The sequence below is a fragment of the Sphaerodactylus townsendi genome, linkage group LG07, assembly GCF_021028975.2.
Source record: "Sphaerodactylus townsendi isolate TG3544 linkage group LG07, MPM_Stown_v2.3, whole genome shotgun sequence".
Classification (NCBI taxonomy): domain Eukaryota; kingdom Metazoa; phylum Chordata; class Lepidosauria; order Squamata; family Sphaerodactylidae; genus Sphaerodactylus; species Sphaerodactylus townsendi.
The window spans coordinates 47,673,144-47,690,450 of record NC_059431.1 but is presented as its reverse complement, the minus strand read 5'-3'; the positions used below and the strand labels follow the sequence as shown (position 1 = coordinate 47,690,450).

The 17,307-nt window shown below is 43.1% G+C and overlaps 1 protein-coding gene across 1 annotated transcript in view; it reads right to left on the bottom strand.

Moving 5' to 3' along the window:
* The window catches only part of LOC125436421 (leucyl and cystinyl aminopeptidase), a 63,375-nt gene that overhangs the window by 30,812 nt on the left and 15,256 nt on the right, over positions 1–17,307 (bottom strand). Inside the window, exons 2-8 of the mRNA XM_048503394.1 lie at positions 13,812–14,646; positions 12,411–12,549; positions 10,821–10,952; positions 9,509–9,629; positions 8,704–8,858; positions 5,881–5,991; positions 1,513–1,644 (exon numbers count right to left, since the gene is read on the bottom strand). Of these exons, the coding sequence (XP_048359351.1) occupies positions 1,513–1,644; positions 5,881–5,991; positions 8,704–8,858; positions 9,509–9,629; positions 10,821–10,952; positions 12,411–12,549; positions 13,812–14,646 (1,625 nt within the window). The remainder of the gene's footprint in view (positions 1–1,512; positions 1,645–5,880; positions 5,992–8,703; positions 8,859–9,508; positions 9,630–10,820; positions 10,953–12,410; positions 12,550–13,811; positions 14,647–17,307) is intronic.

Genomic DNA, 17,307 nt, shown 5'->3' with positions numbered 1-17,307 from the left:
CCTGGCTAACCAATTCCAAGGTTCAGGTGTCTGCCTTGGAATCTCGCCAGGAGATTCCTTTCCGCACGGGCCAATAACAACGCCCTGGGGATGGCAAAAATGCCGTCCCCAGGGAGCCATTCGCACAGGCGGCGCTGCCAAAACGCAGCAGCGCCGACCTGGCTCCCTTCCCCTTCCCTCAGGGCGGCCTCAGGCCGCCTCCAAAAACCTCCCTCCCGGAGGGAGGTTTTTGGAATACAGCGCATTCCCGGCAGCGCGGTGCGAACGGCACCGCCAGGAATGCACTGTTGTCCCCGTCCTTCCCCACTCACCTTGTCGCTGTCGTCGCCCTGCTGGCCTCCGAAGGCCCTCCCTCGCTGTCCTCCGACCCCTGGAGGTCGGAGGGGAGCGTGGGCGGGTCTATGGAGGCCAGCAGGGCGACGACGGCGACGAGGTGAGTGGGGAAGGACGGGGAAGAGGCGGGTTGGCCGGGCGCCGGCGCTCTGCAGCGCCTTCGTCCCAGCCGGTTCTGGGACCGTCCATGTGGACGGTCCCAGCGTCGTCGGGTCGGCGTTCTTTACGCCGACCCAACCCCTTCCGCCTCCGTGCGGAAGGGGCCTTAGTCTCCCTCATGCCAGAATCTCCAGCAAGTCATGCCTATCTGTCCTATCTGACTTCCCTGGAAACCTCTTGTTATACTGGTTCCGGGGGTAAGGATTGTCGTAAAGATCTCCAGTAGTTCTAGCAACACTCTGTCTTGAAGTGTAATAATGAATGTTGGGAACTAAAGGAAGACCCAAATGTCTACCTTTGTCCTGCTTGCGCAAGTATTTTGGCATAGCCTTGGGATATTCACTAATATGCAGTCAAGAGTCTTGCCAAACAACTTATCCCCTTGGAAAGGATAAACCGCCACTATGAGTTTTGACTTAAGGTTCGCTTGCCAGCGCCTAAGCCAGTGAAGTCACCTGGTAGCAGCATTGGCAGCAAGACTCCAACTAAAGACACAGTGTCTACGGTGGCATTAGTTATGAAACTATTTATGCCCTCCTGGAGGCACCTGTCATCTTCTGGCTGGTTATGTTGTTTCTTTTGTTCTATTTATTTATTTTGTGAGCCATCTCTAGCGTGGTTCTGGAGAAGCAGCATGTAGATTTTCTGAATAAATTTTTAAAAACCTGCACCAAGTTATGAGTAGCCGAACGTGGTATCTGACTAACCATATGCACAGTTACAAAGACCTTTTCTTAAAAATATGTTTGAAGAATGCAGGTACATTTCTAAATTGAGGATTGAACAAAAATGTTTAGCCTTAACTTTCAGATTAAAAAGTGCTCATAAGGGCACAAGAATTTCCCACTGAACAGGCCTCTCACCACCTCTAACCCAGTCTATCCCCAAATACCTTTTCCTCTTTCAGCTCATGACCTGTTGTTCCTGCCCATGCTAAGACTATGATTTGAAACATTTGTGTGAACTTTGCAAGTGCATTTAATTTTATTAAAAGCACATTTCCCAAACTTTTGAAGTTACCTTGCCATAAGAGACTGTATCAAACATTTCTTCAATCTCTCCCTGAGACTGGACAGCAAGAGAGATGGGGTGAGAGGCATTCAGATAATCCATCACCATGGTCTTAAATCGCAGGTTTAGAAAATCATCGTTCTGAACAAAGGAAGGAAAGAAGTTTACATTTGCATTAGCAGTTATTAATGCAAGGAATCTGATCTCTCAATATGTACTGTATTATAATTCAGATATGGTAAAGTAACTTTCACTCTTTCCCTTCCAATTTATTCCACTGGGTGAGGGGAGATTTAAGCCTGTGTCCTGTGAAATATGGATGAAATTAATATCTCAGAAACACAGGGCATCCCTGAAGTTAGAAAGGGTACTGTTTTTGCTGGCCTATCAAGAATTGCAATGTCTCATTGTTATTACATTTTCAGTGATTTAGATGAGGAATTATGGTGCTCAATAAGAAGTAATCGTACCCAAACTAGTATCAAAATCAGTGCCTAAGAAGTCAATTATAACCTCCAGTTCTCAATACATAGCCTGCGGACACAGGCAAATTCAGGTCATCTTGCATCTTGGAGCATCCAAAAAATTCATTCATCCTTATGTCCTCACACAAGGCTTTTCTCTGATTCCTCCTACCTCAAAAAGCTAGACAAGTACTAGGTGCCTGTAAAACAAGACACCTCATGACACTGACTCAAATGTTTACTTGCACATACCAGGGTATCTCAATGGTTTATAGACCTTTATGTGAGCTGCTTTGCACCCAGCTTTCTGCAGAGAGGGATTGCGGTAAAGGTTTTAGAGTAGGTATCTTTTTATTTATTTACTGGTTTTATAAAAAAACAAATATCCCAGGAGGGAGGGAAGCAGACAGATGGAAAAAAGGAGGGAGGTCAAGATGATAGAAAACTGTAGCAGCCTCAACCATGTGCTTGGTGGAACAGCTCAGTCTCAACCATGTGCTTAGTGGAACAGCTCAGACCTGCGGGACCGCATCAGATCTCACAGGGCCCAGCTTTGACTAGATACAGCGTTCTACCAGGCTGGAGTCAGGGCAGAAAAAGCCTTGTCCTGGTTAAGGCTGGCCGGATGTCCTTCAGGCAAAGATCACCAGTAGACTTCCATTCTCCAAGTATCTTTGGAGGATATTTTGGGAGGGGTGGTCCTTGTAGATACACGGGCCCAGACCATTTAGAGCTTTAAAGATTAGTACAAGAACCTTGAACCTGATCCAGCACTCTACCCAGACCCAACGCAGCCAGCGAAGCACTGCTTGTACACATGCTCAGCACGGGGGCCTGGGAAGGACCTGAACTGCTGCATTCTGCACCAACTGGAGCAGGCCCAAGGGTAGCCCTGCATACAGCAAGTTGCAGTAGTCTGATCTAGAGGTGACCACTGCATGGATTGCTGTGGTAAGGTCAGTTTGGGACAGACAGGGTGCCAACTGCCATGCCTAGAACAGATGACAAAAAGCCAAGTGAGCCACTTGTGTGACTTCGGCCTCCATTGTTAAAGAGGCATCAAGGAGCACACCAAGGCACTTTAGAATTTTTTTAAATCAGCACAACAGCACGTATTTCACAACACTTACCAACTTGCCCACTTCCCTTTCTGAAGGTGCTTGGCAAAGCCTGTTTTGGTTCCATCTATCTCCACTTCCCTAACTGGTGGTGGAAAGTGCCATCGAGTCACAGCTGCCTTATGGGGAGCCCATATGGTTTTCAAGGCAAGAGACTTCAGAAGTAGTTTGTCATTTACTGTCTCTGTATAGCAACCCTGGACTTCCTGGGTGGTCTTCCATCTGAGTACTAACCAGTGCCAACCCTTCTCAGCATCCAAGGTCAGACTAACCTGGGCCATTCAGGTCATGGCACTTTCCTAACTGCAACAGACAAATTGCAGAATACTTGGAGAGATTATACTGTAGAATTTTGTGGAAAGGAATTTGTAAAGCAAAGGGAGAGAAAACAGAATGAGATTTTGCATTTCAGTGTGGGACTGTATATATGAAGTTACCCATTCCCACAGCCAGACAGTTTAGATAAAGTAGTTCAACAAGGGAGAGGGGGAAAGGAACCTATTATGGGGCTTATAGTTATTTTATATATAAACTTCCCCAGGCCTTACTTTACTCAGCTCACATGCAATCTATTTTCTTCTATCCAAAGATTTATTACCACACAAACCTGAAGTTTGCCTTCCAAGTTATGATATACAGACTGAAGCCATTAAATGAAGTGACAAAGTAAGTTAGGGAAAACTTTACCAGGCACAAAGAGTTAAATCACTAACATGAGGACCACAGCATATTTGAATATTTTAAACTCTTGTATATTAATCGTACAATATTGGATGCTTTTCTGCATTTTTTTGTTCTCTATGATTTAGTATACATAATATGCCATTAATGATCACAAATCCATAGGTGCAAGTGATATTTCTAGTCCCTGTTCACAATCTGAAGAGCTTTTCCATGAGCTTTAATTGGTAAGTACATTCCTTCCCTCATCTAAGCACCCATAATTCCTGCATCCAGAAGCCTGCAATGCACTCAAATTGTTAAACGAGCTATTAGACCCAGTTTCTGACCACACACACTGGGGCAGAATGCTGAGCCACACTGTACAAGATCAGATTCAAGAAGTTACATGCTACAAAACTGTTCTTCCTGTGTGTGGGGAAACCCCCAACAACTTACAAATGTGGTTTATGCTCAAGACTCTCTAGCCTCTGCCTCTCCATTCTTTTAATTTAATAAAGTAATCTGGTGCCACCAAGTGGTGAAATTTTATTTCCTCAGGTCAACAGATTATGTGCAAGGTTTTATACACAGAGACAAAGTTATATGCCTAGTAAAGGTCTCTGAATCTGTATCGCAGAGACAAAGAGTTTGGATTTACCCATGCTTTTTTCAACCGTAAGGAGACTCAAAGTGGTTTACAACTCCTCTCCTTCCCTTCCCCACAACAGACACCTTGTGTGGTAGGTGGGGCTGAGAGAGTTCTGAGAGAACTGTGACTAGCCCAAGATCACCCAGCAGGCTTTATATGGAGGAGTGGGCAATCTAACCAGACTTCACCTGCTCTTAACTGTTACACCACAAAGTAGCAAATAGGCCAACATCTTGATCAAGAAGTACATATAGGTAGCTGACAGCCAAGTATGAGTTGCTTCCTGGTCCCTTTCTCAAATGTACCTGTATGCATGGTTCCTGTTTTTGAAGTGTATTATCGAACAGGTGATGAATTCTATCACAATCACAGACCATATGTTTCTTGGTGTTTTTCCTGCGCAAGTGCCACAGCATCTATGGGCTAATGTGGCTCAATTTCCCCTTTTAGCACATTCATCTTTTTGCCTTCTTATCCTGTTTACAGAGCTCATAGCAGCTAGGCTCTCAATTGCAGCAGGGTATGCCCTGTTGTTGGTCCTCCACAGGAAAGGGTTGGCCACACAATACGAGACAGGATGCTGGACTAGATGGATCACCAGCAGGGACCTTGTTGTGTCTGCAGTAGAAGAACAGCAGCCCCATCCAAAGGAGGGGGGGGTCTGCCCATGGTTGCTGCTCACAGCCAATCCAGTGGATTTGCCCTCCCCAGGGCACTTACCCCAGCAGAGGGGCAAAATTGCCAGTGTGCAGACATTGATGCTGTCCTCTCCGCTGGTGGGATGTGGCGCTGGATGCCATGGCAGTGTCCCTGCACCTCCACTGCAGCAGGGGCAAGCCAGGGCATGACTGGGAGAGGAGCCAACTTTATCCAGCTCCCTCCTGACCGTTCATCGTCCTACACCAGCTGGGGTTAGTTTAGACTTGACCCACTGAAACAGGCTTTTTGGCGGTGGGAAGGCTTTTTTCTTTTTGCTAGCCTCTACATGCCGTCAGGAAGCCTCTCTGGGAGTGGTGGGGTAGCGTAGCAGCGCTTGGCCTCCTGGCAGCTTGGATGGAGCTGTAAGATTCTAGTCCACTTACACTTTAAGAGACCAACAGGATTTCCAGGGTATAAGCTTTCAAAGGTAAAAGTTCCTTTCAGTGCATCTCAAAAGTACTACTAAACTCAAATTCTGCTCCTCTCAACTCCAGAATCTCTAACAGCTTTAAATGCTAACAAAAATTCCAACAGCACTTCATTTCTTGCTGAGAGCCCATATAAATGAACAAGCAGCACTAGGAAGATAAATACAAAGATCAGAATTTACAACCTAAAATAGCTCCACCAGCATAAAAATTACAAGTACTTCAAGAAGGGGCACAGAAGTTTCTTCTTTGCAAAGCAGACTTTTAAGAAATACTGCTCTAACCTCCAAGTCTAAAGTAATAGGTACTACGTCTAAGATTATTACTTTTGTGCTCCTCCAATTGTATCTACTTACATATAATTCTGGGAAATTTTCCTTCATGGCAAAGTATTCCATAAAAGTGGCAAATCCTTCGTTCAGCCACAAATCATTCCACCATTCCATAGTTACAAGATTACCAAACCACTACGAACAGAAAAAAAGAATAATGCATTTCTGTTTTTAAATATGAAACCATAAGGTGAAAGTAAGACTCCATAAAGCACTATTTTAGGAGTTTATACATAGAGTAGGCAAAAAAGGATTCTGAATAGCAAAAACAACTTGTCATCTTAACAGGAAACAGAGCAGATTGTGGTCATGATGGAAGATGACTACCCACATTGCCCGCCTAATGCCTGGGACAGTATACACCATACATCCCCTCATTTAGCAAAACCACACTACAGATATAACTGTCTTGTGCTAAGAGTTTATTCTGCATTAATATCAATTTCAAAAAGTATTCACTTTATCTGTTTAAGGGTTTCATTTAATAGATTATTATTTTGCTATCACCCACCATGGATCTTGACTAAACAGGGAGAAAAACCAAGCAATCGAAATGCTTCATAAAACTATGCACAGCATGAAACAGCAACGAGGCACAACCATCCAGTTACCTCTAACCATCATTCAAAAAACTTGCACATGGGAAAAAAATTCAAATTAACCCCAGAATTGTCTACTGAACCCAACATGCATGGACAAGACAGATAGTGCTGCAAACTATCTTGGACCCATCATTTTTTTCCATTGCTCCCTGTACAAACAGATCATATCAGGAAAAACTTGAAATGGGAGAAGGTGCTTCCACTCATGCTAAAGTGTGGGGGGAAGATCCACAGATTTTCCCCTCCAGCTGCAACCCCCCCATGCTGTGTCTCGTACTTTTCTGAAGGGTCCCTTGATCCTCGGAGTTGCTTGGGAGGGTGATGCATGGATGGAAAAGACCAATTTAATTATCTTTGCTTGAAACTGGATCTTAAAAGACCACAAGTTTTGTGCCAGATTAGCCTCACCCTTTAAACTTGCTTAGTTTCTCCCCTCCTTCCTAATGAGGTACCAATAATACATTTACACCATGAATCATTGTAATCATACAAGGTCGTCACAACAGCATCACTTGATACATAACAGGAATACACACTCACTAGAGTGCTGGGTGGCGAAACCACCTCATGCTTAAGTACAGAAAAGGGTAACCAGGTTGATGAAGGGCCAAAGGACCTTTCCTATGAGGAAAGGCTGGAGAGTCTGGGATTTAACAGTCTTGACAAAGACTGCTAAGGAGGGATATGTACAGGATGAAAGAAATGGGTAGACACAGCTTCCTCTCCATCTTCCATCATACTAAAACCTGGGGCACCCAAAGAGGTTGTTGGGAAATGGGACAGAGCAAACAAAAATAAATACTTATTTATTCAACAAGTAAGTAAGTTGTGGAATTTATTTTTAGTAGGTGTAATGATAGCCACATGTTATGATGAATGACATTAGAAGGAAATTAGACAGATCCATGGAGGATACATCCATCAATCACTACTGGCCATGATTATTAAAATGTTACCAAAACACTGCGGATGGCATTCATAGAGCATTCCAGCAAATGTACACCCCAACTGATGAATATTTGGAGATATGTTGGAGAGTTTTTGCCCTGGGTCTTTTGCCCCCTCTGGCTCCCCTAGATATGTCATTGTCTTAAAGTGAGATGAGGGGGGCTTTTAGCTGCCCCTTTTTCTACTTTCTGGGGTGTCCAGAGGCCCCAGGTGAATATTGGGGTGCTCACAAAACAAAAGAGAACCTTGGTGTTCAGAGGCTTAAGAAAATCCCTTTATCTCTTCTGCAACATTTCTCCTTTGGTGCCACTAACACTGACTATTTCCTGTGGCTGCTGGAATCTGGATGGTCTCAGGTATTTGATTTTAAGATTAACTTACTGCAAAGAGTGCTTTTCTTTGCAGCTTTCTTGTAAGACTCAGACTCTGATCCATGATATTTCCTCCCCTGCCCTTTTGGCCTCTGTTCTCTGGGTCTGAATGCAGTACCATACCTTCATCAATTGGCGCCCAGGGAAAGTACTGAAAGTGCACCACCCCCAATTGTGCCCTCCCCCCGAAATTGACTTCTCCCCACTCTTGCCTATCTCTTTGAGGGAGTGAGGTGGGGTGGGGTGGGAGAGAGAGGCAAGCAGCAGATAAGCCAGGCAGGTTGGGATGGTTTGGAATGTGGGATTGGGAGCAATACAGTAGCCTGTATTTTTTTTTCTGTTACTGCCCCACCCCGCCAGGCCCTGCTTGCTTCTGGGGGAGAGCGGGACTGGCCAAATATTTTCCCCACATTAATTTTCAAAGAGGCACCTGGGTTATCCACCTCCTCTGTCCCCTCAGATACACTGTTGCCTGAAAGTGAGCTGAGGGGGGCTTTTAGCTGCCCCTCTTTCTACTTTTAGGGGTGTCCCAAGGCCCAAGATGAATACTGGGGTGCTCATGAAACAAAAGGAAACCTCCCTATTCAGAGGTTGTTTACCTTTGAAACCTAGTGCCAGGAAGCAACCTCAGGGGTAGACCTCAGTCTCTGTGCCCCCTGTTTGTTGGTTCTCTGGGATAACTGGCTGGCCACTGTGTGAAACAATATGAAGATTAGATGAACCACTTGGTTGATCCAGCAGGGTCCTTCTTATGCTGATAAGAATGTGTCTCAGGGATAGTCATTTAACCTGGAGTAATTGTATGCAAGCATAGGAATAAAAAACCAACGAAAAGGCAAGTATTTTTGTTATCAGCACACAAAAGAACACAAAAATAAAACAAACAAAAAACCTGTTGTAAAAAGAAGGAGGGGGGTGCTTCATACCTGGTGTGCCAACTCATGAGCAATCACTGTTGTTACTTTGTTCTTATCCATTGCTGAAGATGTTTTATTATCATAAAGGAGCATCGTTTCTCGGAAAGTGATCAAACCCCAGTTCTCCATAGCCCCCGCCTGAAAATCAGGAATAGCTACCAAATCTGGGCAGAGAGAAATAGGAATTGTTCTTTTAACGAACCAGTAGCGTCAAAATGCCAATTCTCAGTATTTACTACACTTACTAAACATCTCAGGCAAACAAATGCACACTAAAATGTAAGCACATGGAGCATGTCTGCATAATCATATGGTATCCAAAGACCATTTTTCAATAACATCAAACAAAAAAAACGGGGTGTCAAATTCAGAGCCTACATGAAACGTGCGGGTTGAAGGAAGGTAAAATGGGGAAAACTGAAAAAGAATAGTTATTCATTCATACGAGACAAGTTTAGGCCGTGTTTGAAAACATGAAGTCTTACAAGAATGCTATTGATAAAAAATAAGTTAGGTATTTCCCACTGTTGTAATTTGGCCAATTTGCATATTGCCTCTTCCATTTTGCGATACATTATTTACTGTATCACAAGACTTTGTATAAAAGGTTTCTAGCTATGAAAGTATATTCTAATATTTTTTTAAAACAGCAAAAAGTCCCATGTACGACAACACACTCTATAGTAAAATTCAACTTGATTTTCTCTGGTCAAACCAGTAAGGCCAGAGAAGAGGTCAATGCCCATCTAATCCCTCCAAGGTTTACACCCATGGAGTTGCACAAAACATGAGATAGAAGAGTGTAAACTCTCACCTAATTTTGGGAGGGGGTATTTCATATCAAAATACTTCTGATAAAACTCAAGAAGCTTCACTGCTGTGTCCAAGGCATATTCGGCCTGGTCTAACTGGTGTGGGACAGAATAGACAGATACCTGTTACAGGGAAAGATAGACAAGAACGCATTATGGATGAGTTCCAAGAGGACTTCCACCTTTTTTCTATATTTTAAAGGAAGTAACTACTTATAAAAAGATAGATTTCATACGACTGAGCATTTGTCTTATAACACATTTTACAGTCATTGGTCAACAGGAAGATTGTTCCTATGCCCCTCCACTTTTTGCCATTAAGTCACAGATGACTTACACAAGTCGGGGGGGGGGGGGGGTTCAAGGCAAGAGAAGTTTGGTATTCCTTGCAAATCTCCCATCCAAATAGTAGCTAGGAATTACTTAATGCTATTTTTTTTTTTTGGCCATAAAATCACACCTGAGTTAACAGTGATCCCTGGTGCGGTTTTCAGGGAAAGAGATGTTCAGAGGTGGTTTGCCACTGCCTTCCTCTGTGTCATGACCCTGGTACCCAAGGTTTCCCATCCAAACACTTGCCAGGGGCAACCCTGTTTAGCATTTGAGATCTGATGAGATGCAGCTCGTCTGGGCTATCTTGATCAGAGTCCATGATCTTTACATTAATTTACGTAAGTAGTAAAAATTAATCTTTTTAAAATGTTATGATTGCTGAAGATGTTTCTGATAACAAAGCAGCAGCTTCCCTCATGCAAGCACAGCTCTTGTTCACAGTTCAGAAAACAGTTTATTATATTTATTTAATTCATATTTATATCCTGCCCTATCCCAGCAGCTCTAGAAGCCATGACTGGTCTGTCAAACAGGTGGAAAAGCAGTGGAAGTAGCAGCAAAGACTGCCATCAAGCCAAGGCAGGTAGATGGAAAGTCAGAGAACTTGATCTCAAAGGCACACCTGCCCCATATATACTTGGCCAGCAAGCAATGCAACTGTAGCTTGTACTAGCAAAATCAAACCAAGGAAGCAATGTCCACCCTTCCTTTTGCTAAGTCCTTCCTAGAAATCTCTTCTACCCAGCATACTAGCAAATATACCTCTTTGTGGCTCAAGAGATTTAGCTGGACTTGGGGATTCCGACATACTAATTTGGCTTGGCAAAGACATTATACTGCCATGTTTGTCCCAGGCACAATTTTAGCAAGCCAGGAAGCCACAGTTTATCACATATATAGCAAGCACGCTGCCAATTTACTTTAACCTAATGCTAGGAAGGGAAAAAATCATTTGTGTGCAGCAGTTGAAAGAAAACATACCAGAATCCCATTTGTTTCCTTACTGATATTTGCCAAGTCTCCAACAATGACTGCCACTAGGTAAGTGCTCATTTTCAGGCTCTCAGAGAACTCATCTTGAACTATTCCGTCAGTCACTGGGGTAGTTTTTATCTGGAATCAGAAGACCATAATTTAGCAGCAGCATTGAAAGAAATCAAGCAGGCATCAAACTAACCTGGACCACTGACACATGGGCTGTTTGTCCCAGCCTGAATGCTACTGGGAAGAGGGTTTTTTCCTGCTTCCTAACAGCACTGCACTACTTCTGTGCACCTCGATTCCCCAGTCTTTCTTGTGATCATTTCTAAACCCACTTTGCTTTGGAAAAGCTCACAGCAAAATTGGGCGGGTATCCATGTGGATGGGGAAGTCTGGGATTCCCCAGTCCTGCCCACAAAAGCATTATTTTCCTGGCCCCAGTCCTCTGAAGCAGCCATTTGTCCTCTTGCCACCAGAAGGCTTTTGTGCCTTTTAACCAGCAAATGAGCATCACTGGAATTTAACTATGAACCAAACTATAAGTGATGGCAGCAATCATCCCATGGCTGCTGATGCCATGTTAGAAGCAGTTGTTTTTTTACAAATTGCTGTGATGCCCCAATCTGGATTGGGTGCATGGTATGATGGAGCCAGGAGCTCTCGTTGCCCTCCCCCAAGTCTTTTCAAGCGTCAAAACAGCAATTGAGAAGGGGAAGCCACCAGTGGTGAGGAAAGGGCTGCTGGCAGGGACTTGGGGCATGGAAAATGCAGCACAAGTTTCCACTGTGCTCTACTGGCAGCTACAGGGAAACTACGCAAGCTGGTTCTGGAGGGTTTTCCGAGCTGTGTGGCCGTGGTCTGGTGGATTTTGTTCCTAACGTTTCACCCTGGGACATGGACAATATGCCACACTAAACTTTCCCTTCTCACTTAGACAGTGAGAAACAGATTTTTCTCTGTGATACACCTCTGAAGATGCCAGCCACAGATGCAGGCAAAACATTAGGAACAAAATCCACCAGACCACAGCCACACAGCCCAGAAAACTCTCCAGAACCAGTTGAATCCGGCCGTGAAAGCCTTCAACAATACGCAAGCTGGCATGGAAAACACGTTGTTCTATTTTAAATAATCCAAACATGAATTACAAAGATGTCTAGACTGCAACTGTCACTAATATACAAAAGATAAAATTTAAGATGTTAGCATTTTCTATCCCAGACTTGAAAATACCCTGCACATAGCCCGCCTGCCAGCTTGGTTTACAAGCTTGGTTTACTCTTCACAGTGTTGAATCAGAACCAGAAAGACCCAAGTTCAAACAACTATTGAGTTGTCAAGCTTGCTGAAAGACCTTGGGCCAGCCACTCTCTCAGCTTAGCTGGTCTGTCAAAATTGTAGTGAGCCAGGGACTGCTACATATGGCCCCCTGAGTATCTTGGAAGAAGACTGGAACAAAAATATATTGTATTTTTGGTATGATTTTCAGTTTGGCACCATGGCTTTTCCGTGGGAAAAATCATAAGCGGACTCACATTAACCCCCTCCCCTGCCCCACACACAGGGACAAGAGCAGCAGCAGAAGCCTACCTTTGGCATATTGGACAGAGCAGAATGTTGTTGTTCCCTCTTGACCTTGACCGTAAAAGTGGCTTTGAATGCTGGTTCATCAAAGCAAGGAAAAGCTGATCTTGCTGCCAGGGGCTCAAATTGGGTTGCTGCGAGCCACCTGACAAAAAGGAAAAGCATTTAGAAATGGAAAAAGTTCAGGGCCAGCAGAAAAACTTCCCCCCCAAAAGCACATATCCTATTAAATATTTGGCCAACACCTGTATAGTCAGATTCTTACAGGTTTGCCAATTAGAAATTGACATGAATGAAATAATATTTTGTAACTGCCATCTGGCTCTTTTAAGCAGTCTCTGAGAGGAAGTCAAAGGGATCAGAAGGCAGACGAACAGAAGTGAATTCTGTTCTTGGAAGGGGGGTTTTCCTTAAAACTAAATCTGTGTGTGTTTTTGAGGGCCTGTGTGTTCGTTCTCTGAGGGCTTGGGAGAGTTTTTGTGGGGGAGGGGTTCCCTTTATTTTTGGCCAAGGCCATTGTCCAGTAGGGTTTGTGGTTGGCAGATGGTTCCCACATTGAAAACAACCACCATGGGGCAGGCTGGAGGGTGGACAAGTTGAGAAACTTTTCAGATTCCCTCTTCCCACTATAGATGCCTGCTATGCTATTCTTGGGGGTTCATCTGGTGCATCTCTCTAGATCATTTTACCATCTATGGCAGTGGTGGCGAACCTATGGCACCCCAGATTTTCATGGACTACAATTCCCATCAGCTGATGGGAATTGTACTCCATGAACATCTAGATTGCCATAGGTTCGCCACCATGGCTCTATGGCATGGTTTTATGACTGTATCATTTGAAACAAACAAGAGGTTCTGCCCAGCAGTCAATTATCCCTTTATCTGTTGTACAGATTGCAAGGCACTAACTGTATGAAATGTCCATTTGGAATACCACATCCTGTTTTCTACTTTCTATCAAAAGCACTACACTGGTAAATTAACACAATCATGTTTACCTAGACATTATGTTCTCAAATTGAGTTTTGCACCCAGTGAACACATTCCTATACCACAGGGTTGGCAACTAGTCATATTTTTCTCTCTCCCCCCCCCCCCCCCCCACACACACAGTGCTCCTTAGTATTACCTTAAGTGAGGAACAAAGGAAAGAAAATTTTAGTTGTTCATTCTAATAACTGAAAAATGTCATCTTACATGAGACTCTTCCAATTTTAAATTAAACGATGAAAATAAGCTGACTTGGGTCAATTGTCATTATCTTCTGCAGAAAACAATAAATTGATACACGTCTTCAGGGGCTAAATGCTGAGGTATATTCAGAAAACACCAATACAATTAGACCATGTGTCAGATGATAATGACATATTCAAAATAATTAGATTTAAACAACTTCCAAGTTTACCTTTCTGTTGAACTGTTGTAAGCAATTTTGTAAAAACCACTGTAAGTGTCAGATAAATTAGAGTAAAATTCCATGTTTAAAGTGTAGTTGTGTCCAACAAGCAGAGCCTCTGGGGCCAAAATTGCAATCTGGTCATTCATTGGATATTCCAGAAATTCAACTGGTTTTGGCTGGCTTGAACCCAGCGGAGTAAGAGTTGCCTTGGTAATATGTAGTCTTGAGCTATGGAGTATAATATGCCACGTAACTTCGAGGACATTCACAGTTATCTGAATAGAACCTGAAAACATCAGAGTGGTTAGGTTTGGCTGCAACGCAATATCATAATGTACTGGCACAACAGCACTTGGAAGCCTAATCTTCACCCATGGAAAGCGCTGTCCATTGGTTGCAAGAGGATATACTAGTTCTGCTGGATGTTTTTTCGTTTGACAGCCTTCTTTGGTAAAGGTACATTTAGGAAGAAGATAGATTGCCATTATTACAGAAGCAGCAATCACAAGAACAACAGCACAGATCACTGTAGTCCTTACAGATGGTGCAGAGCATGATCCACCAGAACTCTGCCTGTAGTTTGTGGTGCTATTGCGCTGGCCTGTGCTTCTATTCATAAATGACATTCCTAGAAGTTTGGCTGATGATTCATAATCCTCTTCATCTTCATCTATTTCATGTTCTGCAAGACCACGTACTAGAAGCCGAGAGCTTCTTGGTTCATACTCCACTTCATCAGGTTCCAGCGGATGCAAGCAAGGTTCTTTAGCTAAATCAACCACATCAGGTTCTTCTTCAAACATGCTGTTTTCAATCATATTCCTAGGTAACTGAATTCGATCTAAAAAAAGATAATCAAAAGCAGTACGTTAAATTGTAAGTTATTAGACTGGGTTTCTTCTTCTCTACATTGTTGATGTATTAAGGATGAGAACACTTGTGTGGGTGATACGCTAGAAATGCATTTTATGATATCAACTCTAAACAGCAGGTTGTAATGAGCAAGAATTTCTTACCGTGTAATTTATCTGGGCTGTAGAGAGAGTTTCCAAGCTAGCCACCACCAAGAACATACAACAGCTGTGCAGAGCTTTCCACTTTATTAGGAACAACCCAGAGATCACAGAACCACCACTGTGTGAAAATTCTGACATTCTTCTACATGGAAGCTATATGTCAAATACTGGCGTTAAATAGCAGCAACAGAAACTTAATTAGTCTTAGGGAGCAGTTACTGTGTTGGTTCCACAGAGACAATCTCCCTACACATTCAAGTAGAATGTTTTGCTCAGCCAACTGTGCTGGCAAGGAAGAAGCCTTCCAAGATGTTCACCAGTCTTCCAACCAGGCTAAAAATGAAGTTGCAAAAATGTCCTTCAAATTACTAACCTGTACAAATATTTCCTAGCCCATTAAGGCTGCATATATCAGAAAGCGACTTGCAGGGGTGGACTAGGAAGAAAAATGGCCTTGGAAAGGGCCCCTGCAACAAGAGGTCGCATCCCTACTCACAGCAGCACCCAGTACCGGACTGGAGCAGCTAAACTGCTTGCAGGGGCAGCTGTTCATCCTCCTAACTTGGATGAGCTGGCACTTCTCATATTTACAATTATGAAGAAACTAGAGGCCACTGAGCTGCTGCTGTGAGCAAGCTGGCTACTTGCCCAAACCACAAAGGGCCACAGAAGCTGTATCACTCAAGGCACTGGCAGCTCCTCACCCACAGGATACTCCTCACTTGGGCCAGGCCTCATCAATTGCAACTGAAGTGACCCCAATGGTTCTTGTAGCTACTGCCACAAGCAAGCCAGCTGATAAACTGCTCCACATGTGGCCAGGGCTGTTGGCTTGCTTGTGGTGGCTATGGCAGCTGCTTTCCTACCCTGAATGGGGTCAGGGCTGATGGCTAGTTCCAGCCTGCTTACAGCAGCAGCTATGATAACCATCTCAAACAGGATGAGGGCCACTCCTTGCCACTAACCCTAATCTCGCCACCCCCACAGAGATTAGCCCATCAGGAATTTTCTCAACAGCCTCCATTAGCAATCTGCCCCTGGTTACCTTTGGTACATTAACTGCCTAAAAAGGAAAAGAAAAGAAAGTATAGGCACTTTTCTAGATAACAGAAATTTCCTACCTGATAGTTAACAGATCATCTTTGTTCACCATAAGTGAATAACAGTTGCTCACAGGCCTATGAGCAGGGAAAGCTGAACCCAGGTTTAAGCAAATTAGGATTCCCTCAAGAAAGCCAAAAATATGAAAGCACCACTGAGAATATAGCGGTGAGCCTTTTGCTTCCCAGACGGTACTGCAGCTATAGTAATTTCACTTTTGCCCAGTGACACTGCATTTAAAATTACAATGATGTGATAAAGCAAATCAGCTCCCATGGTATTTTCCTTCTACAAATATTCTGGACTTCTAAATACTACTAGAGCATCACATGGATTTTTTTTTACTATAGAAAAGTAACAGAAGACAACTGAATGGAAAATGCATACCACTATTAAGCAGCCATTCAAAGTGAAGTATACATTTGGAAAAACTGGTTAAAATGGAACACCCTCTAATAAGACGTGAACCTATTTCAAAACCAAGTTCTACCCTAACTTGCTAGAGATTAACCAACTCTTCCCACCCCATTACTCTGAAGATGGCATCACTTGATTCTTCCTCTCTCTGTTTAAAATATTCATTAATATCATGGCTCCAATTCACTCTGCATGCAGCAGTCTAATTCCTCTAATTTCAATCGACAAGAGCCAAATTTAGCTCCTCACAGAAATAATGGGGAATAAATTTTGCTAAACATGATCAGTACATATAATAATTCTGATCTATCTAGGCTCTTAAATTTGAGGCAGCAACCAAAACCAGAGACTTTATTCTAGTAATTAAATGCCCAAGTACATAATATTCCAGTATGTTTCACAAAAGAATAATTCAAAAACAAAAGAAAGCATTGTTATGTATAACAGAGTCTTAGAAAAACAAAACAGATAAATATATAGTATTTATACTTCCAAGCAACACAATGATACAAGGGAGGTTCTTTGAACAATCAGTGGAGTAATTGATTTTACTGAGGTAATCTGCCTTCTTTTGTGTACCCCTAAGCCTGGGAAACCTAATTCCATACCTGAAGATTTCTTAAAAAGTTATCTTCTAACAGAATATTGGGAAGAAACAGACTGACCAACTGTTCCCTTAGGGCATTTAAAACAATAACAACTTAAATCAGACGTGTGTTTCAGACAGGAAGTCAGAATAGAAACATTCTATGGCTACACCATCAGATGATTTCATCTGGTAAAAAGAGAAAGCAGAAAAAGCTACTCCCTTTCTTTATTAACCATCTCCATATCTGGACTACAGAGGCTGTAAGAGGGTCAAGTACCATTTCAGGGAAATTAAGAATAAAAACATGAAATTCTATCCCTCCATTTCACACTAGCACCTCTAAAATGTTGTATGTCTTGACAACTAACGTGGCTACTAG